This window comes from Chiroxiphia lanceolata, chromosome 1 (assembly GCF_009829145.1).
Source record: "Chiroxiphia lanceolata isolate bChiLan1 chromosome 1, bChiLan1.pri, whole genome shotgun sequence".
Lineage (NCBI taxonomy): Eukaryota > Metazoa > Chordata > Aves > Passeriformes > Pipridae > Chiroxiphia > Chiroxiphia lanceolata.
Window position 1 is genome coordinate 22,356,839 of NC_045637.1, and position 24,738 is coordinate 22,381,576.

The 24,738-nt window shown below is 37.3% G+C and overlaps 1 protein-coding gene across 1 annotated transcript in view; it reads right to left on the reverse strand.

The window, feature by feature from the left end:
- Window positions 1-24,738, reverse strand: part of VPS13B (vacuolar protein sorting 13 homolog B) — a 424,599-nt gene that overhangs the window by 31,813 nt on the left and 368,048 nt on the right. The window contains 19 exon segments of the mRNA XM_032708140.1: window positions 2-92; window positions 508-611; window positions 614-663; window positions 665-687; window positions 1,653-1,706; window positions 1,709-1,847; window positions 1,849-1,866; window positions 2,511-2,529; window positions 2,532-2,618; window positions 2,621-2,657; window positions 2,659-2,680; window positions 3,170-3,284; window positions 3,287-3,344; window positions 3,510-3,593; window positions 3,740-4,002; window positions 5,322-5,493; window positions 14,710-14,871; window positions 21,154-21,503; window positions 23,291-23,472. Of these exon segments, the coding sequence (XP_032564031.1) occupies window positions 2-92; window positions 508-611; window positions 614-663; window positions 665-687; window positions 1,653-1,706; window positions 1,709-1,847; window positions 1,849-1,866; window positions 2,511-2,529; window positions 2,532-2,618; window positions 2,621-2,657; window positions 2,659-2,680; window positions 3,170-3,284; window positions 3,287-3,344; window positions 3,510-3,593; window positions 3,740-4,002; window positions 5,322-5,493; window positions 14,710-14,871; window positions 21,154-21,503; window positions 23,291-23,472 (2,030 nt within the window).

Below are 24,738 nucleotides of genomic sequence, written 5' to 3' on the forward strand. Positions count from 1 at the left end.
GATATGATGTATCATGATTATGTTGTCTTATCTTCTATACTGTAGAATTTGTATACCTTGCGAACCATGGAAGAAATGCAGAACTGACACAACTGTAAGATAATAAAAATCATGCTGAGGTCACACAAACCACAAAAGGTACTGAAATGTAGCAACAGAACTGCCATGTTCTTTGTAATGTGAAATGCCTGCCATATTCAATGCACTTCATAACTGGAGCCACACTGTGTATTTTTGAAGTTGCATCTGTCCATATTTTCAAACAAAATGAGAATTAATTCTTCTTGCAGAAATTATTACCTTGTATTTCTTGATGAGTTGCACAGTATGTTTTTGGTGATCTAATTCTTTCATTATATTCCATACATTGTTTATACTCTCATTATGTTGGACATATATCAACATAATTAGGGAGGAGCTTTCCCACTGCTACTTTGATTGTTTTCATTTTCTATCTGACTTGTTTTAAATGATAACGTTTACAAACCATGAAAATTTTCTTCTAACCTTTTGATGACCTGGAAAGCACCAGTTTTATTTCAGCTCAACTAAACCTTCTTAATCCATGTTACTATTCCCCATTATCAGCATCTTCCATTTTGGGGAGGTCCATTATGAACCAGTTTAATTGCCACTGATTTGTGCACCGTATTAGTGTTTGCCCGTTATTCCAACCTGAAAAGCTTCCTGCAATGTGAAAAATGAGCAATTATTAGTTGTTGACAATTGAATCACAAGAGTTAAACATAGTCTTCAGGCATGTAGTCAATCTAAATCCCTACCTTTCTCCTCTGATTCTTTCTATGTGGTACAAGGGTAGATGAAACCCTCCATGCAAATAAGGGACTGATCTTCACAGGGGAATTAAGCACATAGTCTACACTGAGATGTGTTACTAGGCAGACCTTTTGTTTATTAATGACGAGAAAAAGATGACAAAATAAACAGGAAGTATCAGATTGTTCAATTGGAATTGACAAGCTGCTGTGTCAATTCTTTTAAGTATTTCAAAATTAAAGAATATTGGAGTTCTAATAAAAAGAACGTGCATGGCCAACCTAAGGTATGTAAGAAGATCCATTACATAAAACTCTGAAATCAGGAAGGCAGGCATCCTAAAGAATCTTCCTTGATAGTAGTTCATCCTATGTCATTATAAAACTTTTCTTGGTAACATAAGAGCTATGAAATAACTTGACATAAAATGCTCTCAAACCAAACATTCCTTCTGGGCTGTCAGGTTTGCTACTGTGGTCAACACACTTCCCAAGTGACAGGCCGGCACAGAAGCCAAAGTCTTTATTTGGCCTTTATAGCAATTTTCTTGGGCTAATACATTGTGGACTTTTTGCCCGAATTGCAAGTAAGGAAAGAAGGCTGCTATAATGGCATGAAGGTCTTCTGCCTACAGTGTCTTTCAGACAATTTTTAACTGTGCATCTTTAAGACATATTGTTTTTCAAACATTACTATCAAGTATGGTGTGTCACTCTCTCGGTGACTCAGTCAGCGTGGCAAACTCCTATTGTTACTGCTATTCTCAAACACATGACTAAAAACAACAGAATAGTGACGGCAAGTGGGGATCATTCGGAGTAACAACCATTCTTCAGAATCAGCATGTTCAGCAGAACTGTGCCTGTAATGTGAACGACAAAGTGACCTCAACAGTTGGGAGGTATAATTACTTTCCCACTAGGTACTTGAGAAGAACAATCTTCTCTCCTTCAAACAGCCAGAGGTCCCACCTGGACTGATTGATAAGCAAAGCCCAGGGCAGGAGTTCTATCAGCAGAGTTTTAACACACGGTTTCCACACTGACAGCTTTACCCGCATCGGGCTATCCACTGGAGAGTTGCTCATTGCTGTTCAAAAGCAAATAAACAAAAACATAAAGGCAAAAGAATAATGAATTCAAGATCACAAAATGATAAGCTCTTATTTTCAGAAATTTGTCAGGCTTTTCTGGTTTTGAAATAGAAAAACTATGTCCCTCTTACCTTGTCATCCTGGAACTGAGATGATCTAACTACATGTAGGCTATAAAGGCATATTTTTAACTGCATAAGCTAAACCTAAATTTAGGTCAATTAATAAATGTCTTAACAGAATCACCATTATCCTTCAGAACTAACCCTGTGACTTCTGTAGTCATAAAATCACATTTCCTTTTTTCCCTAACAACTGCTTCCACAGCAACTCCCTGTTTCTGTACTGAAACACACAGCAGCTGAATAAACAACAACCTCTAGAGCGCAGTAAAGAAAGTGCATTCATAAAAAAAAGTCCAGCTTTTTAAATATCCTACTGATGCAATCTTCTCAGTGTAACAAGGGCAGCCCATAGGCTGACCTAATTTTTTTCCCACCTGCCACAGATTCTGCAGCTTACATACAGGAATTATGTAATTACTGAAATACATTTAATGTTGATGACATATAGTCTTCTATAATGTGTTTATTTGGGAAAGGCAATGCAAGAACCATGAAGAAGGTTAAGCAAGGAATACCTGTCTGAATCCTTCATATATAGGGCCATGCAGGTTGGGGAGGATTAGCAGTGCCATAGAACTCGGACAGTACTTGGCTGACGTTGCCATCCGGATGGGATTTAGTGCTATCTGTTTAATTAGTGAGGTTGAGATTGGGACTGCACATTTCTGATGGATCATCTTCTTCCCTGTTTGTTGCAAACAGATTCAGTCACTTACACAACAAGATCAAGCATTAGCAGCACTAACATTTTCTCTAATGAAGCTTCCCAAATGTACTCTGAGCAGGAACACTCTCAAGGTAATCATGGATGAATCAAGTTACAATGTCTAACAAGTTCCTGTGCAGTTCCTGACATGCATGGATTTGTTATGACAGTGTAATGACCTTTGTGTCTGAGACCCTAGAAACTCTTCAGTATTCTCAAAAACATTTCAAGATCATTCAGGAATTTGTATTTTAAAACAGAAAGTACATGGACTGCTAACCAAACAAATGCCAGTGTACTTAGCATAGTTATACCAAATTTAATATTTCATTCAGGCCACATATGCTTGTTCTTTTATCTCCCTCTGCAATTGCCATACTCTTGGAAAAAATGCAGCAGAAGTTAAAGTGTAAATTATTTCTTCTTTTCCATACAAATGAACTGTTTCAAGGAAAGCAAGTGTTTTACCTGGCTTGAAATGTCAGGTGGTGCGTAAGATCAGGTTCTATATTTTGCAGTACTTTCTCCTGTCCTTTCCCTGGAATCACTTGTGTTTCATTCAGTCCCAGACTTCTTTTCTCTAATGTATAATAATTGGGTCTGGAAGATGGCTCCTTACAATGAAAAGAGGGCTGAACACAATCTACAAAAGAACAAGAATACACCAATTTAAGTCTAATTTTATTTCAGTATTACAACTGTTCAAACAACAATTAATAAATATTTACAGTGGGTCATTCTGCCCTTAATTTATTATATGACATGTGAGGCATAATGTTTAGATTTCAGAGACATTAAATGTACTTACTCATCGTTGTTGCACATGTGAGTTGGGCCTCTAAAGTCAAATTGTGCACCACACATATGTAATTGAATTCTTCGAAGATGGTACCTGTACGCAGAGAGATTGGCATTACACATCATTTCACAATGATAATGTTCAATATTTATTATATCAATAGAGGTCTAAATGCAAAATCCCCAGTTCTCTCAGACATTTTTTAATGCTATATTCCATATACCCATTTCTAGTCATACCTGAATGACAGTGCTGTGTTCTGTATGTTTAGAACTTAGACATACATCTCGGGACCAGTCTTCATCTCCTGTAGAATTCACACTCAGCTCAGTGAGTTCATTGTTTTCTAGGATATACGAAGGCAGTTTCTGCTTGGCTGCAAGCAGTTGATGTGTTTCTTTAACAACGGCCTGTCCATCTTGACTAATGTAATGCTGAACCACTTTCCGTTCAAATACTTTCAGAGAGGAACTACAGACTGTCTGTCTGCCACAGATAGGATCTAAAACACACAAAAAATACAGCACATATAAACACATTGTGAAAAAAAAAAGGTAAAAATTGAATTAGAGTGTGAAAACCTGTAGAAGAGTAATCTCTCTGCTTTAGGTTTTCCCAAGCATGCTGAAGGCGTGAATGGTAAAACATTATTTTTTATTGGCCAAATGTACAGCAATTTCATAGAACCCTAGGCAGTAAAATGCTTGAAATATTGCTAAGGCCATATCTGGGCTTGAAAAGAAACATGTAACATATCCACTTCCTTCCCACTGAATGCAGCAGTATGCCCATGGCTAACATAGTTCTGCTTTGGCTTTTAAGAGTTCTGTGACTGTCCTCTGATTGCTGAGACCTCTCTGAGCAGTTACAGTGATGTAATTCGGAAGAAAGGTTTCTACTGACACCTCACATTCCCATCACAAGCCACGAGCCAGACCTTTCACAGTATGTCTACTGTTTTAAAGCTTACAATTCATTAAATGGCAATAACATATTTCTATATTAGTGCATCCACCTAGAAAATGACCAAATTAGACTTGGCGTTGTTGCTGTCCATCGTGCATGAATCGTTCGTCATAGAACACACATCTGACTTTTTCTAAGCTATACCAGGGAACATCATTCCACGTGTATCTCTGCTACAGCCATCACCATTTGTTTTTCATTAATGAGGGCACACACCATAGCTACAACCTACCAAATAAATTAGCAGGGCTTTCAGTGACGCCAGGCACGGTTCTTGTCTGATCAGCGGTATTGCTGTTGTGCAACATAAGGCGCTCTGCCATATCCATGAGTTGAACGTGTTATGTTCACCACATGCCTCTGGCTTCTGCCAGTGCAGGCAGAGCACTGCAGTGTTATTAAGATCTCTTTACAAAGATAGTATGTGAAAGTTATTGCACAGCAGCTCATTTTCAAATGTAATTTGGTCATTACTTCTTCTCTTTAATAAAATATGAAGGCCTGAATTACAACCCAAAATGTATTTTAACACATAAGAACAGTTTCTTTAAAAAAATAATCTGTTTCTCAAGAGCTTAAAGCATGCAAGAGATTGTGTAATTTAGCACTGTCAGAATTTACAAACCACGCAAAGGGATGTTTACTGGAACATATAAAATATGTGTTGGCAATTGAGATTTTAAATGCTAAGATCCACACCAAAGTGAAGAAAAGAGTTGTAAAAACTTCCAAAAATGGCCCCAGAAGACTGCTATACTTGTTTTTTTGCAGATCCCAGTAGGAGAGAATAAATAACAAAGTGACTGATTCGCGAATAGGTAACAGTTTAAATTGCTCATGTTATTTTTTCCAAACTGAATCAAATCCTTACTTGCTTCTGCACTCCACTGAGCTGCTGAACCTTGATAATAAGTGATGCTGTCCGGCCCTTGTACTGAATGGTACGAATGAAGGTCCCTGTATTGTCCACACTGAATGGTTCAGACCACCGCCAGTTTCCCCAGCCTTCAATACAGATGTGTAACAGCTGAAAAGAAAGAAATTATTACTTCAATACATAACTGGGAAAAAAAATGCCTTGCAGTAGGATATGGATTCCCATGACAGAGAAATATTCGTGGTTTTAAAACTAAGCAAACTAAGCCCACTACTTGTCTGAATGATCCAGTCAGTCTGTAATTCTGTGATTTCAGATACAATCAGAAGAAACAACAATACCCTAAAGTGGCTCTGAATCCTGCATTTCTATAAATTACCTGATTTAACAGTGTATTCAGGACTGAGGCACACAACTGTTCAGAAAAAAAGGGTAAATAGAGAGCATAAAACAGGAAATAAGAGATTTTCTTTACTGCCCTTGAAATTGTTCTAGAAATCCACTCTATTACCGGCGAGGTGATACGGAACACAGGTCCAGGCCAGATTTTTGGCCTCCAGAATAAGACAGAAAATTACAAATACCCTTCCCTTCAAAATAAAGAAGGACTTACATAGCTTGCGTATATGTGTGTTAAATGGAGAACATGGCATATTGCTGAGAGATGGGAAACATTTCATTTCTTACTCAAATGTGGTGGTAAGTTCAAGCTTGACTGCATAAGAAGAAATTTAACTGCATAATTATACTCCCTGTGTGATTTATTCCGGAAAAGGAGTGGCTTTTTTCCAGTTTAACTTAAATCACTTCCAGAGCAATATAGTCTTTCATCATCTGAAGAGCCTTTCATCCATTTACCCACCATACGCACTTACCTCTGTCCCATGGAGATTCTTTAAGCCAGAGTAGTGAAAATTGGTACTGTTCCATGTAGGTCAATGAAGTTATATAAATTTACACCAGCTGAAGATCTGGCTATTTAGCTCTGTATAGATCTTTTGTGGCTGTGCAAACTTAAGGATATGAGTTATATATAAGGGATCAAAGTAATAAGCATTCTGGGTAAAATTTATTCTTTGCAGAGGGCCAGCATAGAGCCTAAGCATCACTTAAGTTGTTTAAAACAGTCATATAAAGGACTTGTGGGAATTCTTTCTTGGGGGTTGAATTTCGCTCTGATTTTGGACATCTGTTATTAATTAATTTAAGTAATTGAGAACAGGATCAGGCCCAAAGTTTGATTATTTACACTAGCAAAAATTGAAACTTGTAAATAGTGTGTTCTTCCCTGATTTGTTTCCAGAAGAAGAGCATTGGCCATGGGTCTGGCCAGTCGGACTTTGTGAAGGGCTGGATGTTGGGGTTTTTTTCATTGTTTTAAGAAAACAACCACAGCAACAACTTTCAAAGACATTACAACTCAGTAGCCTGTTTGCAATTTGTGGTATCCTCAGCACAAGTTACACACAGAACAATAACATCCATTCAGTGGGTGGCTTTTGAATTTGCAAGAGTGACGACTTTTGTATTCAGATTCAAATGAGTTTTATGCTGGAAGCACAAAGGCTAATATGTGCCTGTGTGCGCAGGGGCAGGCATCTGGATATGCTCATGCGTGGGCACAGCTTTATATTCAAGGTTATGTTGAGGAAGTTACACACTAGGACAGTCAAACTCATAAACAAACACCTCACTTTGATTCTTAAGTATTGGTTACAGAAAAGGAAAAAGAAAACAAAAGAAAAAAATCCAACTGCAGTGGCTGGAATCCATTCAGTTTCTTACAGAGGCAGCTGGGAATAAATCTCATCACATATGAAAATTAAGAGAAACAAGAAAACTGTTTACTTTGGAGAGACCAGTAGCTGGAAATGACAGCCAAATAACGAGAAAAGGTACTTAAGTGGTCAGTCTCAACTAGAAGGCACACAAAATACGGTATGCTCCAAAGACAGATGTCATGTAAATGCTATAATTTACGATTAGTAATTGTATGTAGCTCCAACATTAGGATGTCTCCCACCCTGTATAAACAGTTTTGCTCATGAGCTGAATGTTCCCAAGAAACACACTGTCAGCTTTCCCTGAGCAGTCATTAGCTCCCAAATGCTGCCTTTCTAATTTTCTTTGTAGCACAACGATTAGTCTGCATTTAACTTCACAGTTCGGAAAGAAAAATAAAAAAGAGTTATTATCACATATGGCAATTTCTTATTTTATAAACATACTATTTGTATGCTGGCAAATGCAAAGGAAACAGCCTTTGTAATTTATTTGAAAGATATCTAATATATTTGTATTAATGATATAACAGTAAAAGAATTGGGTAATGTGTAAGCTTACTTTTGAGCCAAGAAACTGCATTCCATGAAAATGCAAAGGGATCTCTGGATGATTAAGTTATTTAAATGTGAGACTTCTGGAAAATGTGGCTAGAAATAATCAGCAAATGACACTAAGTGATACAGAGATATATGGCACAAAATAAAAATGGAGGTGATTTTAGAGAATTAAGTAATCAGGCGTTAACATTATTTTAGCAGAAGATGTCGTAATAGGTGGTGTCAGATACTCAACAAGGCAGAGCTCTAATGTTATAAAATGGACCTAGTACTACAGATTCACAGTAATTGCCATGTAATTCCCTTTCATTTATCAAGCTTTATGCTAATTCTAAGAATTTATTAGACACTGTTTAAAAAAAGTTCAACAAGTATAGCTAGGTATGGGACATATATTAGGAGAAAAGAGAAGTCATTGCATAAAGGTACAAAAAAATTTCAATGGACTTCAAAAGCATTCTAACAAATACAGTGAAAAGTGGAAATCTGTAGTTGAGAGAGAACTTAGACTATATATTGTATATGTGAAGATAGGCACTCATTCATGCAAATATTTGATTTCTGCATTTTCTGTCAAGGAAATATACCAGCAGATAACCCAAAGAGTTTTGTTTTGACTAGACTTAGCTGGAGTTTGGATTTGTAATTCTGAGCCATTATGGATTTCTGTTTTGAGAGAAAAAGAAATTGCTCCAGGGGAGCAGACTAAGATGAAACTGTTCCTACTGGAGAAAATGGCTAGAAAAGCTGTATTTTTTACCACATCTCTTCACAGATTATTTCTATGTGCTCCTCAAAATTTACTTAACTTTTCCACTAGATGCGTGAGTCAAGGATACAATCTGAGTAAATAAAGCTGAGTGTCATATGACAAGGCATGAAGACTAAAATGGGGATTAAAAATGAGACTAAGAATGGAGCCTGTTCAGAAAAGGCAGCAATTTCCATCTGTGTAAGTAATCTAAAGCTTGAGCCCTCAAAATGCTTAGTGATGCAAATTTGACTTCCACTTTGCTTGTAGACCCACCAAAGTTAACTTGGTTTCACCAAGGTTCTTTACTTAGATTGTATCTGTCTTGTTTTGCTTGCATTGCTCCGAACTCTGAGAGACTGGGCGGAATCAAATTAGGACCTGATTAATGGTGTGAAGGCAGTTCTTATTTTAAAAGATAGAAGATAGTAAAATAAACGCTGTGATAACACAGAAGCATGGAGGAAATGTTGTCCTGGAAATGCGAGCTGAATTCTAAGACTTGAAGCTAAAACACTTTTTAATTGAAAAATTAAAGGAGAAGCTTGACCGGTATTTTTCTGCTATGTTTTCAGGATACAAGGTGGCTCTTGACTAGGGTTGGGATTTACAGCAATAAAACCAACTGGTATTTGGGTAAACAGTGAATGAAATGTTCATTCTGCACATTATCAGCTGCAGTGGCCACCAAAACAGCTTGAATTTCACTTTGGTTTCATTTTCTCGTGGGACCAGTCCTATACCATCAGTCCTTGTAAGATAGAAGGCCAGTACAGAGCACGGGAGAATGAAGTTTCCATCACCCCCATGCTGGCTGGTAGAAAAAAGGTCACACTTGTCAGATAAACTCTGACCCTGGGGGCTCCTGGAGGTGTTGTGAGCCTCAAATAACCTGCAAAGGAGACCTGAAACTCACAGGTACAAACTCTCTCTACACACTGCAGAAGAGGAGGTTAAGGAACAGTAACCAAATTATGAAGGTTCATGGATAATATCAATCCTTATCTGCTTCAGATATTATCTGGAAAGTCAATTACATGTAATATAGTATAAGTATTAATTTAGAATGCAGGACTCCAAAGAAAAGCAACAGTACTTGAACAGTATAAATTAACTGAAAACTGCTTTTTGCCTGATGTTGTTTTGTAAATGACATGAGAAGGATTATGTAAAGTACAAGAGATTGTGCAGAGATCTTGTAACATTCTAAACAGTAAACCAGGAAAATATCCTAATAATAACTGACATATAAGCTACAGTTTCTAAGTTTGAACCCACAGAGTACTGCATAGAATTTTACACATTATATAATCCAATATGTGAAAGAATGGCAACATGGAAATAAATAACAATAAATTGTGATCCTGCTGGAGATGCCGCATAAATTAAAATTTGGCTTCACTATTTTTTTGTAGGAGAACAAGAAGGAGGTTCTTAAATAGCAAATTTGCTATTTGCAAAATTACAGTAGCCCTTAAAAATATGTTCATAAAATTCTATCAGAATTTGTGCTTTGCAGGCATACTGTTTAAAATAAGAGAAGAAGAACTTTAAATGTGTTCCAGTGAAGGTATTAATAATGTACTAACCAGTACCAGTACTAATATCTAACTCAAGGATTTTTAAGTGCATAATCAGAAGAAAAGTAAGTGATAGAGATATTTTCCCTTAAATTCTATGTAAGTAGCAATAAAGTGGCACAGAGTTATTTCAGGCATATTTACCTACTGTGTTAAGAAACAAATCGATTTTGTTTATAAACTGTAACTTGGTCACATTCTCATTGAAATAACTGCCCAAATCAACAGAGGAACTGATTTTCACCCACTACATCTGCTGCTTCAAGTTAAAGACGGTGAAAAGTGAAAATGGACTGTTATTGTAACACTGTGAGGAAACTGCAGAAAGGTTTGAGAGCTGCTACTTCTAAAAACTTCTCCTATGTTTTGCATAGAAAACAAAAGAATGAACTTAAATCCATCACTCTTTGCTTCTTCAGAGGACTCTGCTGAAGTTTGTGTGGGGAAAATAACTAGTAATAACTAGCATGTTATAGACAATTAGTGCTGTCTATTCACAAGCAAACAATCTGCAGAATACAGTCAGGGGACTCTCACATGAATAGCTGGTTTTTACATTTGCTGTGATCCCTAGTGGGACCCTCCAACTGCCTACTGTCTTGCAAGACAGAATTCCTTAACTCTGAGTAAATTGCTAGGAAGATCTGATCTCTTCTAACTTCAGAGTTTCACCCTATGTATCATATGCTCCAGTTCTTCTCCTAAAAAACACAGCTGTCTTGGAGACAAACATGACTTTTGACATAACTGGGGCCCATCCCACAAAGCAATGTGAAGATCAAGATAAGGAGTGCAGACTCGATCCAATAATGACCTAGGAGCCAGTGTTGTCAGTACAGCACAGGAGTGATGTAGCTTCTCTTCCTTTTTAATGACATCTAACAGACCTCTATCTTTCATTAAAATCTGCAAAAGGAACTCACGAAGTCTGGCAGCTTTAGCTAGAGTTGCTTAAAGCCTCAAATGCCATCAGTTTTGGACCTACCTCAACTCTGAAAGGAACTATACAGTTGGGGGTGTCTTATCCCTAAGGAAGGTCAAAACCTCATGAAATCTGAGGAAAATGTGGGGGGATGGAGAGGAATAGAAGAGTGAGCATTGGACCTCAGACTTACTACTGAAATATTAGCCAAACTAGCGAGACCTGCAGTATTCAGAATGAAAGTTAAAAGGGAAAGGTTAGGTTCTTGAAATGTAGAGGATCTGGGCAGGAAAAAAACAGAGGAAGCAAGAAGCTTTAAGTTAAGCAGAACAGTTGGAGGGACACCATCAAGAGCTGAAAAATCCAAATCTTTGGTGTGATCTTGCTGTTTTTGTGACATAAAAAAGTTGAACAATTTTTAATTATAGACTATAGTAGCTTCATTAATATTAAAATTAATTCTAAATGTAAATAAAACATTATATAACTATCTTCTAATACAAAAAATAGCTTATTTTAGGTATATATATTTGTGTTAAATAGTTTAAATGGGCAATTACTGCATCTCTATGTTTAATTAGCAAAAGAAAAATGGAGAATTTTATTGATGTGAATGTAAAAGAAACACAATCCTTTTAAAACTATTTATTTTCATTTAACTGAACTGCCTTGCCATACTAAAAAAACATTTTGCGAGGTTAAATAAAGTATTTCATGGCAACCACTGCTTCTTAGTGCCTGTGTAACAAGAAACATGAGCCAGCCGAAGTTGTGCAAGTTGGTTTTCTTTCCCAGTAAGAGAATGTGGTATCTAAGACCTTGTCCTAACTCATTTTATCCCCAAGAGTAAGTCAAGTAAGTCAAGTATGAACTAATGCCTGGAGGGAAGTCCCTGACTGCAGAAGTATGGATTATTTCACATTTATCTTACAATCGGCTCTCAGAGTTCTTAAAATTCACTAACTTGGCAAGTCAGGAATTATCATGAGAAATGAAATAATTTCATAACTATGAAGTCATCTAGCATTCCATGAATATGACACTGGGAGGGTTTGTCCATGCTTGGATCTTTGGATAATAAGCTGTTAGATAGTTTTGCATGGAAACAATTAGAAAAGTGCCACAGCATAACAGGGACAACCTGATGTCTTGATTGAGTTATTTTCATTTCAAGGATTTGTATTAATCACTGAAAAAATGTACATGACAACATTTGTAATAATATTTAAACAAACTTGTTTTGTACGATTTGAAACAAAAAAGGATTGTACTGTTCAGATGAGCTGCCATTCTGAAGCATGTTATTTTTACAATGATTTGTATTTGGCATTAACCAAATGAATAAGCCTATAGGGGAATGCCAAGGTTCTCTGACCTTTGTGAAGAAAATTTGGTTCCATCTCAACAGTGTGTAGAAAGCCTGTGCTTCCATATATTTTCAGTGAAATTACCTCAGCTATTTTTTAGTCTCTAATTTTACCAGCAAGAGAAGACTGTTGAAAAATGTTAAGAGAGCAGAAATCATCTTGAAATTATTCCAAGGGTTGGGACAAGGGAGGTATAACCCCCGTACTAGAAGAGCCTGCTGGCCAGTAATATGGTTGAGTCAGAAGTGAGCTGTTATCTTTGCCATCTCCTGGGACTTGGGAATCCATCATGACACTCCTGACTGTTTATCAGCCCAGTTCTTCAGTGAATCTAAATCTGATTAGAGCAAAACAACATGGGGAAACCCTTTGACATCACCAACTCTCAGCTGAAGAATGAATATGTGAAAAATGAATCTGAAGTTCCTACTGTCACCTCACCCACTCCATTATGTGTGATTTGGTTTTCTGATGGATTCACAACTAAGCAATTTTATATAATAATATGGATATAACAATGGATATAACAAATTTTTAGGAATAAAGCCTTACTTGGTTGTGGGTTTATTTACAATTGCTTTAAATATTTCCTTCTTCTTCCACGTTTTTATAAAAGGTTTAAATGTTTTTTGGGTGGTTGCTACAAAAGCAAATGGTAATTGGTTATGAAATATATGCCATGTTTAGCTAGCTTTCTTTCTCCCTCACACAACTGAAGGGAATTACATCTATCATAACCCAAGTGTCACTTGACACGTGGGGATCCTGTCTCACACTGACACATGCCCAATTGCGCAGAGCACAGTCACCCATTTGGTTTGCTCGCCTGTGGGCTGGGACATCACAGGCCTTTTGCTCATAGGAGAAAACATATGTCTTTTTTGAAAACATGAAAAGGGATGTACAGTACTCCAGAGTCTCTACGTCTCCAAAGGCCTCCCTCTGTGCACACACTGTTTATAACAGCTCCTCTGTCGCTGGGGTAAGACAACCCTTTATTAGTCTGGCTTCCTCTTAACTTATGCCTTGACTTCAGTGTCAACTACAACTGTTTACTCTGGCTGAATTTTCTCTGCACAGATGACCACATTCATGTAAAATTCAGTAGTTTTGCACATCCACCAGCTGACATATGAATGAAAACCACAGTAAATTTGCCATATCTGCTTCCCAATGTAAGTTGAAACTTGCCAGCAGTGAAAATGGGCACAGCTCCTGTTTAGAATTATAATACCTTCTTTCTCACATGCTAATACTGGTATCTTCTAGGGCTCTAGAGGACTGAGGAACCCCTGTTCACTATACTTCTTCTAGGATCTGTAAAAATTTTAATAACTCTTCAGAGCAGGACTACAGCTCAACAAGTAGAGTGGCACAGGTACCTAGTCTCCCACGCAGCAAAAGTTGGGTATATATTAAGAAAAGAGAAGAAATAGGTTTGCTGTCTCATTAACATTTTCCTTTTCAAAAATTTAAATTCCTATCTTGTTTTGAATTAAGATGAAAAGTCCATTTCTCACCACCATCCAAGTGTTGGTTTCCTCTCCCAAGTAACAAGTGATAGGACAAGAGGAAATGGCCTCAAGTTGTGACAGGGAGGTTTAGATTGGATATTAGGAAAAATTCACAGTAAGGGTTGTCAAGCAATGGAACAGGCTGGACAGGGAACTGGTCAAGTCACCATCCCTGAAGGTATTTAAAAGATGTGTGGATGTGGCACTTAGGGAGATGGTTTAGCAGTGGACTTGGCAGTGCTGAGCTGGACTCAATGATTTTAAAGGTCTTTTCAACTTATTTGATTCTATGGTTTCATTGAAATACTTCCTGTTGATAGTTTAAAAATATTTTATTTCAGTTTCAGTGTTTATTCTTCAAATAAAATCAAAGAAACAGAAACTGAGTTATTTAAGCTATATAAGTGGGGTGTTTCTCACAACTTCAAATCTTTTCTAATGCAAGCACATGCTAATTTGAGCGCTTTGTCCAGTTTGACCCTGTTCTGCAAACAATTTCAGTGAACAGATGCTTCTGGCAAAAACAATTCATTAAAAAAATTCCCCAAACCTCTAATGTACATCTCAGAAAACAGACACTGATCACTTAGTTATAAAAACCTGGCAAACTGTCTTTCTCTTTTTTTCAGAAGCTTCAGTTTCCACAAGCGCTCGATTTTACAAAAAGCGGTCATGCACATCCAGTTCCACCCTTGAGCAACTTCTAAACACTTCTGGTTTTCCTCACTCTATGTTTACCTTTTCTCTCTGTTGCAGCCCCAGCATGTGACTCCTGAAGGAACTGGAGCTTGAGAGATAGTCAAGGCCACAGAGAAAACCAAAGAATCATCATGTAAAGCCAACAGTCAGCTTTAGCAAATGCTGCACTGGGAGGACTGTTTCTGACATACCTGTGGGGACTTGTGCGAGCGCCAGCTGTACTGATGACTGTGGAGACTGGCCAGCAAAATATTTTCATCAGTATCCACCTGGCCAAACCGCAGTGTCTCTTGTGTGTCATTACACATCACGAAATGGCTGAAGACTAACTCCTCTGCCTCAGGGCATTGGTTCTGGAAGGAAAGGGATATGAAAGCCAGTAAGAATCAGTAAGAATTTGGCAGCTGCCTGCCCAGTGGCGACTGTTACAACACAGAAATGCAAGATCTCTTCGATTAGTTTTGGTCTCATAGCACTCTACTCTCTGCAAAATATAGTGTTTAGGTTGACAAAATATATTCTAAGACTTATCATATTTTACTTTATGTTTCTGTACAGCAAATCTTAGATTTAAAACTACAATAAAGACTAAACTTCCTAATTTGGGTAAAAAACTTCAACGAAATTCAATGCTGTGGGAATTACATGTCACACAGGGCAGACAGGGCACTACAAACTGAGCAGGGAGGCATGAAGAGCTTTCTCCATGCTTGACAACTGATCTCTAAGGCCAACAGGTTGCACTTCCTTTTCCCCAGCTGCTGCTTCTACTTTGAAATGTTGCTGTGGGTCAGCAGAAGAAGACTCTCCCTTTCTTGATACCACAACACTTGAAAAGTCAACTAAAGAAAAAGCAGGAGACATGGGGAGTGTATTTTCACAGGTCCATGAGGCTAGTTTGAAAATGCACCATGCAATTTAAAAGGAAAAAAAAATTATCAAGGGTTTTAAAAGTATTTCAGATTTTACAATATTTTTTCTCCAGCCTGCAGCATCCTTCCATCCCCTCTTTCTGCTTTTCATCTGGCTGCTTGTCACTCTGTTGACATAGTGAGACTATATGATAGTCATAAAAATGACCAGAGCTACAGCTCCTGAAGGTACGAACTATAATCCCCTATATGGGAGAGGTCAAAGTGTGACTGATAATTTGGTTTGGAGATCATCTCTCATATATTTCTGCCCTAGTCACTACTGGGCTGGCACCTTCCACTTACAAGCAACTATCTAGCAACCATAACAATGACTCAAAGAAAGTGACATTTGGATAGTCTTCATGCAATTTAATGAGTATAACACAAGGAATTCATCTTCTTGTGGGTTTTTTTACCTCTTTTTGACCCATCTTTCCTAGCACACACTTTTGACAACATTTTACTGTTGGTTGGTTTTCTTCTTCATAACATAGCCCAGCTGGTCTCTTCTCATCCTTTCTTTCCATGACGTTTTCTCTAACTTATGGAACCTCCATGGTTTCTGAGAGCTGTTTCCCCTCCTTGCTCTCTCAGTGGACCTTTTAAATGGACCTAACAAAGCTAGCACCTTCCCTGTCTCTAATCATACGAGTCTCTTAGTTCTTTGATAACAATGTGCCTGGATGCCTGCAGAAACTCAGAGATCAAACAAGAGGGAGAGAAATCTTTCCTCACAGATCTCTATGGATCCTCAGTTATTCATGAAAAACTGTCTGGTACACTACTTGTAGCCCATTGCTGGGTGATGCACATGGAGGAGTTTTTCTGAAAAGTGAAGTGTGCAAGGTATGTCCAATTGAGCATCCTTGAATGCATGTCCACTACCGTTATCAACTTCAGAACGACCGAAGATGAATCACAGAGTGCTTGGGGCTGGAAGGCACCTCTGGACATCACCTATTCCAACCCCTCTGCTGAAGCAGGTTCACCTAGAGCAAGTTGCACAGGACTGCACACAGACAGCTTTTGAATATCTCCAAAGGAGACTCCACAGCTTCTCTAGACAACTCGTGCTCTGTCACCCTCACAGAAAAGATGTTTTTTATGATGTTCAGATGGAACACTCCGTCTTTGAGTTTGTGCCCCTTGCCCTTTGTCCTTAATTAAGGCAGGTTGCAATTCCCTTCGTAAAGGAATATCAGAATGATTGGCTGGGAGTGTTTGTGCAAAAACTATTCACCCAAGGAGTATTTAAGCATGAGAATATTTAGATTAAAGGTTTCTCCCCAAATTTCCTTAATTGTTCTGCATAAGATCAGGTATCTTCTGTGAAACAAGAGTTAGGTAAGTACAACTAAAACTGCACTTCTTCTAAGTAGCAAAATTCATTACAGAGAAATATGTCTGTATGACATTCAGTAGCAGATCTGAGTGTACTAAAGGCTGACATTTACAGTGCCACTTCAGAGCGCAGAGTTTATTTTGGCATTTTCTAGTGGAGGATCTATGACTTTTTACTGTCAAGCTGCCATACCCACATACCCATAAGTCTACCACAAATATATATATTTTCCCGTAACAGCTTTGCAAAATGTTCTTTCTAAAAGGGAGGATTTACTATCCACAGAGCTAAGTATGTTGCTATAGTCAAACCTAGATCTAACCCCAGGGGAATTTAAGAAAAGGTTTTTCTTTTACTTCAATACATTTTCTTGCTGATTACGCAGAGACTGGAAGAACAACACCAGAAGGTGACGAACTTCCTTCTTTTTACCTTACTAACTAACTTAGTTTCAAGTAAGTAAACACAAACTGTAGGTTCTTGCATTTTCCAGAGGGAAAAGAGAGTCCAGCAAGTTTTTGGCATGAATAGAACTCCTAAATTGCGCTGGAAGAATGTTATCCCATCAGGAATTATTAATAGACTTCCACACATTTTGCTGCTGATGAATGATTGCCATTACTCATTAGTCTTAAATGCTAGGTTTGCTACTAGAATCCAATGCTTTTAACAGCAACACTTCGCAAAGTTAAATGAAAGAGGTATTTTAAACTCAATTTTATAATAATTCCAAAGTTTTAACCCAGGAAATACCAAGTTTTGCATAATAAGGCATTGGTCCATTCTGCCAGGCTTAAGAGAAAGCTACAGATGCCTCAGGTCTTGGTAATAAGAGATGACTAAAGGAACGTCAAGGAAGCTTGGGGATTCTTTAGCTCAGTATGGCAACTATTCACTGCACAGGCAGGGTTCTAGGCAACTTTATTCTCCTTGCAGTAAAGACAGGAGATTTTTCCCAGGTAGAATAGAACCCTGCTTCTTGATCCCTGAGGATCTGCAGCAAGTTCTTGTACCCATCACAGGGAGATGGATTCCACATTGCTACTGAAGTCTCACAGTAGAAGCTTCTATGGGGTAAGCAGAAAGGGAGAAAATAAAAAGTCACCAAAAAGATGCAGTGAGGAAATCTTGATTGATAAAAGAGAGTCTAGAGAAACCAGGCATAAAAAACCCAAATAGAACTGGGCCATTTGTGTGGCAATGATGCTGAAGGGCTGAATGATGACTCCAGGAGCAGAAAACACCTAAGTATGGATTAAGAAAAAAATTCCCTCTCTGAATAAAAACAGCAAATCAAAAGAATCAGCAAAAGATCAACAGCCTGAATCACATACAGACTAGGGTCAGTTCCTGGGGGACGATTTCTTGCCACTCTTTAGATCATTTTTCAGCTGTTCTTTTCTCTCAGAGAAGCCTGGAAAGTGTCACTCTTTTACTGGACTTCCAAATATTTTGTGAATTCTATTTAGAGAGGGGGGAAAACATCCTACATAATATAGTCACTAGACTTTCCCTAGTCATTCAGATCTTTCTGCTCATGTCTCAGCTCATAGCTATTTCAAAGCATTTCTGGATCTGGAAAAAAAATAAATCATAAAAGCCTAGGCCTCTTTATATGCACAAAGTTATTTTCTTTGTGCTTCACAAGCTACCTAAGACTTCTGCAAGCTGTTTCTCTCCCTCTCATGTACACACACACACTCTCACCTAGTAATGTTTTTTGGACAGAAAATCTTTAGCAATTTCTTATCTCCCTTGAAGTTCCTCTAAGAGAAAAGAACATTTTCCATAGGATTCTTTAAACTTCATTCTCACAGCGATGTCCTGACATTATCAGCTAGAAACTTTCTGTATCCTTTTCCTTTATTCTTTGTGCTTATGGTAGAAAGATGGGGAAACTACTGTGATCACAAGATGTCATTTCGACTGATCCCAGCTCATTAAGAAAACTTACGCAACTGCCAACAGAAAGGTTAAGCACCATGCAGACCTTGAGGAAAAGAAGTTCTAGTGGTTTAAAACAGGTTTAAAACAGGAGCTTTTGTAACTTCTGAGGAGTTCAGGAAAACATTTGCAATGCAAAACCACAAAGGAAAAGCTTTTTCCCAGGAATAACATTCAGTACCACACCTGGGGAACTGCTTTCTCAGTTGACCCTCTGTCTCTAGATATCATAAAGCACTAATGCTGTAAAAAAATTTGTGAAGGTTTAAATGCCCACTCCACTTATATTCACAGGAGACATGCGTTTTCTATCTCACTTGATAGTCTATGTGTTATTACTAAATAATAAAACTAAATTAATAACAACCTTGAAGTTCCCTGCCCAGTTCTTTAATTATTAAACCCATTACTCTAGCTTTGCATTTAGATGTTCATTAGCCAGTTACTGTTTGTATTTAAATAGGGATTTCAGATCAGATAATGAAATATGTCAAAAGGGGAAACTGTTTTCTAAAAGTGCTTATCCTCTCAGATTTTCAGCATGTGACTTAGAAGTATAAAGCAAGTTGTATGCCTTGTGTTTTTTAGGTTCAATCTACTTTCAAGATGTTCATCATTACTTAAACAAAAAAAACCCCACCGAACTCCCTCAAAAAAAAGAAAAAAAAGAAAAAAAAAGAAAAAAAAAATCAGTCCATATTGTCCATATTTAGGAAACAAAGACACTGACAGAGGCTTCTGGTAATCCTGAACTCCTGACCTAAAGGTGCAGGGCCAAATTGTTTCATGCTTCATCTGTCTGTCTACTGACTACAACATCACTTGTTTCAGATATTAACCCAGTAAAAAGTATGTAGAGAATTCAAATAACCTTTCCTGGTTATTAAATTAATGCTTCTAGTTGCAGCATTTTATTGCATTTTGTGTGAACAGCAAACAACAAACAATGCCTATTATTGTGAAATTTATTCCCTCCCCATGCAGTGCATGCCAACCTCCCAATCTGGAGGTAAAGTCACATAAAAACCATCTTGGCAACAATTAATTTAATAATCCATTTTGAACCCACTTGTGTGTTAACTGTTCCCTAATTTCAAAGCAATGCAAGTTTTTAATCTCAAATACTCAGGGCTAGATACCCACCACATCAGAACATGGTGGCAAGTACCCTTGACATGAGAGGAAACGAGAAAATTACAGCAACAATTACAGAAGTATATCCTCCTGTGGCTCATGTTAACATTGCCAAATCCATGTATAAATCAGTACCAACTATTCATAGAATGTACCTGTCAGCAATATACTATGCGACATATGGCTCTACTTAATCAAATATACAATTCCATTTTTTTCAACTCAGAATATTCCTTCAAGGCAGAGAATAGTCAGTCAGTCACTCACACTGTGATGTGGTTTAAAACATTTAAATATTTATGCACCATATTTTATTTATATGTATAGCTATGTCTGAGAGATTTTTTTTTCCCGTCCTAAGAGGAAACTGACCTTTCTGAAGGCCATTTTGCAGTAGTTGCCACACATGTCTTAGATGAGGGAGTAGTACTAAGTCAGAAATATTTTGGGCTTAAACAGCCTATCAAGGACTCTCTTATACTTTCTATGTTTGTTTTTTATTAAAAGCATTGTTCAAAATATGACAAAAAACAGAAATTGGAGCTACAAAGATTTTTGTTCACATTGATATTTGAGCCAGCTGTAAAGATTTAAATCACACTAGATCTTGTTTTATGAATGTCCTTTTGCAACAAGAAAACCATGGAATGCCCTTAAAAAAGAATTTTTTGATATAAAACAGATGTTTTATCCTTTTTGGGGGCTTTGTTATTGTAGTGCCATGATAGGTAATTAATTCCCAGGCTCCACATAGGTCTTCAGGCAGATGAAGAGAATGATTTGATTTCAAGGCTGTAGTAGAGTAAGGGAATTACAGGCCTTTGAGGGGTCATTGCAGAAGCAAGGTTCCTTATACTGGGACTGGCTTCAGCCATTAATGCTGCTTGCACAGAATGTAATGTGAAACTAGTGTTGAACTTCAATAAGGATGGAAGTAGTAGCTGGAAACAATATGCTCTGGTGCTCAGACTTAGCTGCGCTTACATATCGTGTCTCACTCACCTTTTCATAAATTAATGGAATATTATGCATTTCAAGACGAAGATTTTGATTATTCTGATATAAATTCATGTAGTTTCATTGAAGTTTAAGCAGTTTTGGCTACATTTACCTTTACAGATAGCAAACACTGTCTCCTAATTTTCATTGCTATCACAGAATTAATGTTTATTAGTAAAAACCACTTTCAGTATAAGGTACAGCTTTTACATCTTGGAATATTTTTAATGAATGCAGTTGTTATTCTAATTTGCTATTAAATTAATCACAATAGCTACATTCTCACTATTGCATTTGCATACCTGCTGCCAAGCTTGAATTGCCGTATTTAAAGAATGAACTGCATATTGGCCAAAGTTGATGAAAATGGGGTCAACCATTATTGTGCAGTCCAATAGCCTTCTTGCTGCGCTGCTGGAAATAGCAATCTGTCCCCAGATTTTTAAAGGTTTCACAACACTCTGCAGAGTCACATTTCGACACTCCAAAAGTTTACAGTTGGCTTGAGTTGAAAACTGGATCTCCTGGAACACCGATTCATCATTCCACTGACGAAGATATACATGAGGCTCATCAAAGGAAACTATCATGTATTCTAGTTCAGATGGTATGTTCTTATCAGATAAAAATGGCTGAAGAAACTTTGGTGGTGCTGAAAAGTGAAAGAAAAAACAAGACTGGAACATCACAATCACCACATTCTGTATGTTTTTGTAAATTGTGTGTTAACTGCCTGTACATAAGATAGAACAAATAAAATTCATTAAAGAGTCGACATTTCTGAAATCCAAAATGAATGCTGTTCACACTGTTTGTTAGATGTAAAATAGAATTGTAATTAATAACAGCTGCAAACAAAAAGTATCTGCAAACCAAAATCTTTTCATGGTAAATAGACCAGCCACCAAACTGCTTTATCTACACACTGCTCAATACTTCAGATTGCTGCCTATTTGGAGCAGAGACCACATTCCTGTGAGAATTTTGGCTGTAGTAGATGTCTATGATATTCCACACACAGCACATTACGAACACAATAACAATTAGCATTATACTATTTGCTGACATGTGACAGTGCAGGCTAACAGGCTCCACAATGGAAGTTGTCTTTGATGCAATTATGGACAGTTCAAGACCACAAACCCACTGAGATGCGACATATTACACCGTAACACTAGAAATGAAACAAAACAGTATCCTGAGACTAAAGCATGAGAAATATATCATAAAAAAGATTTTGTTGCCTTCATTGAAGTCTCAGTCCTGCAAAATGCTGAGCACTGAGGCAGCAGACACTGCAAGGCATGTATACCACTTGTGTAACATGAAGCATGCGAATATTTCCACTGATGTTATTATTTACATTGCTGGAACTTATCACATACTTAAAATTAGCATATGCTCTAGTGCTCTACAGATTTGGAACCAAAACACTCATCTCTATCCAGGATCAAGCCCTATTATTCTACAAAAGTGTAATAGATACACTAAGTTTTGTGCTCCCTTGGTGTATAACAGCACAAAGGAGCCCCAAAACTTAAGGCCTTTAGATGCTATAACAACAGCAACAACAGCATAAACTCAGTCGCTGTTAAAAAATGAAACAGCTGGGTTTGATTTTAATCTGATTTTTGCCTTTTCCAGTATACGTACTTTTAAAGACTGAGCATCTGGAATTGGAGTGCAATAGTGAGGAAAATTATGTACTGATAAAAGTAGCTGATAGACAAGAAATTATTTGCTAGTCATTGAATGTCATTTTTGGTATGATTTCATAATGAATGTATTATAATACTTGCAGAAACACAAAAACTACTCACAAAGAAAGCTGTCCCTGTCAAAACCATCCAAGAAGTTTTGCCCATCTTCCACAGAAAGCATTCCTGGCATTTGAAAATCAGACAACAATCTAAAGATCTCCTGGAATGTATTTGCCATTAATGCAATGACAGAGAGCACTGAACCAAACCATATGTAGCTCCAAAAGTGATCATAACTGAAATGACAGTTAAATCTGTAGTTCTCAGAACTCTTCCAAGGAATTCTTATTAAGGGGGTTGCAAAATCTTCAAATATTTTAGGAGTACTGTTAATATGCTGGAAAATGTAAAAGATCAAATTCATTCACTAAGATGGCTCAAAAGTGAAGTGGCACCTGCTGTCACTAATCAGACTATGGAAAACAGACGGCTTCTACAGTTACCCATTCCGGAGGCAGGAAGGGGGCTGATCAGCCTCACTGCCTACCGTATGTACTTTCTCAGTGCACAGAAGTCATCAGTTTTACCCTGGAGCCTGTACCACTGGTGGCTGTTTGTGATAATTTATTTCAAGAATGTCTGTTTGAATGAGGAAATGAGGACTACAGACAGCAAAAGAGTGGTTAAGCAGCACGTATGAACTATATGCTTTTACTATGCTACACAAAGGAATACATACCTGTGCCAAGTTGATCAAGATGATGGCATAGGTGGACTTCCAAACAGGTAAAGTGGATCATCACACTTAGTGATGGCACAAACCAAGGAGTAAAACAGGAGTCAACCCTGGTACAGGCTGCTAATGCCGTGGGGGTTACAAGCTGATCACATGCGCTTTGGGAGCCAGATTCACTTTCCGAGCTGCAGAAGGTAGATAACAAAGTAGTACTTTCAGGACTTCCAGGATTTTACCACTTTACAGTAGGACTTGATCATGTTCCATGCGCATTTTCTGACACAGACAATGTCATTGTTTTATTTTAACTGCTAATGTCAGTGTCTGTACTTTTTCCAAAGCAGAACAGAACAGACAAGATTGCAATCCAACCACACTTTTATCACACTACACTTTCAATTTACAAACATTTGAGTCACAACAACAATACATATTTAGAGAAAATAGAACCCTTATGCACCAGGTATCTTTAATTGCTGAAATAGCTAAACAGCTGCTTTATCATTCCTTAAGCTATATGAATGAGCTGCAAGTTAATCTGGTCAAGAGAATGATTTTTTATAAACTTACAAAACTACTTCTATACTTCTATGTCCCTGTAAGCTTTATTTCCTTTGTTCTTCTCACTCTACAATCATAATCTAAAAAGAATCTCTAAGTGTTATAAGCTCAGCCTGGAGCCCTTTACTAGCATCTATTACAACATATTAACTACACATTTATAATGCCATGCCACTGATTTTTTTTCATAGCTGTGCTCCTGACACCACGAATTTCCAAGAATTATCTTTCAGCCTTTTGAGAGAAACTAACACTACATCAGAATTCTATAGGTTGCTAAGACACCACCGAAGTACAAATAAACTTTCTAATTTAAGCTAAATCTATCCTTAATGTTCCTTATTCTCACTGCTTTCGAAGTTTGGTACTAAAGAGTTGTAGTTTAAAGGTTTAGACTTGATTCAAGAGAATTATGTCCATGTCCTCAGTCAAATACTGTCTTTACTTTTCAAATAAAATTAAATGAAGGATAAACTAAGGTCAACTTAATATTTCTGTCAGAAAGTCATTAGCTTTTATAAAGCACCACAAATACATTTTCACTGACATTTTCAAGATATTTTAAATTCAAACAGAAGTTTAAATTTGACAATTGGCTTTTAAAACAAAATGTCTTATGCTTTCAGGACCAAATTTTTCATCATGCAATGTGTTTTACCTCAAAATTATGCACAAATATAGTAGGTACTAAAAATGTTCAGCTATGAGTGCATGGAGTTCCATGGATAGGTAAATTTATCAGTATTTTTTTGTGGTACAGTAACTATCTAGCACAGTATTTCTTTATAGAGCTTAAATCCAACTTTAGATTTGTGGACATAAAATACTTATGCAGCAGTAAAACCTAACTAAAATTAGCCAACTATCAAAGAATCATGACAAGAATGGAC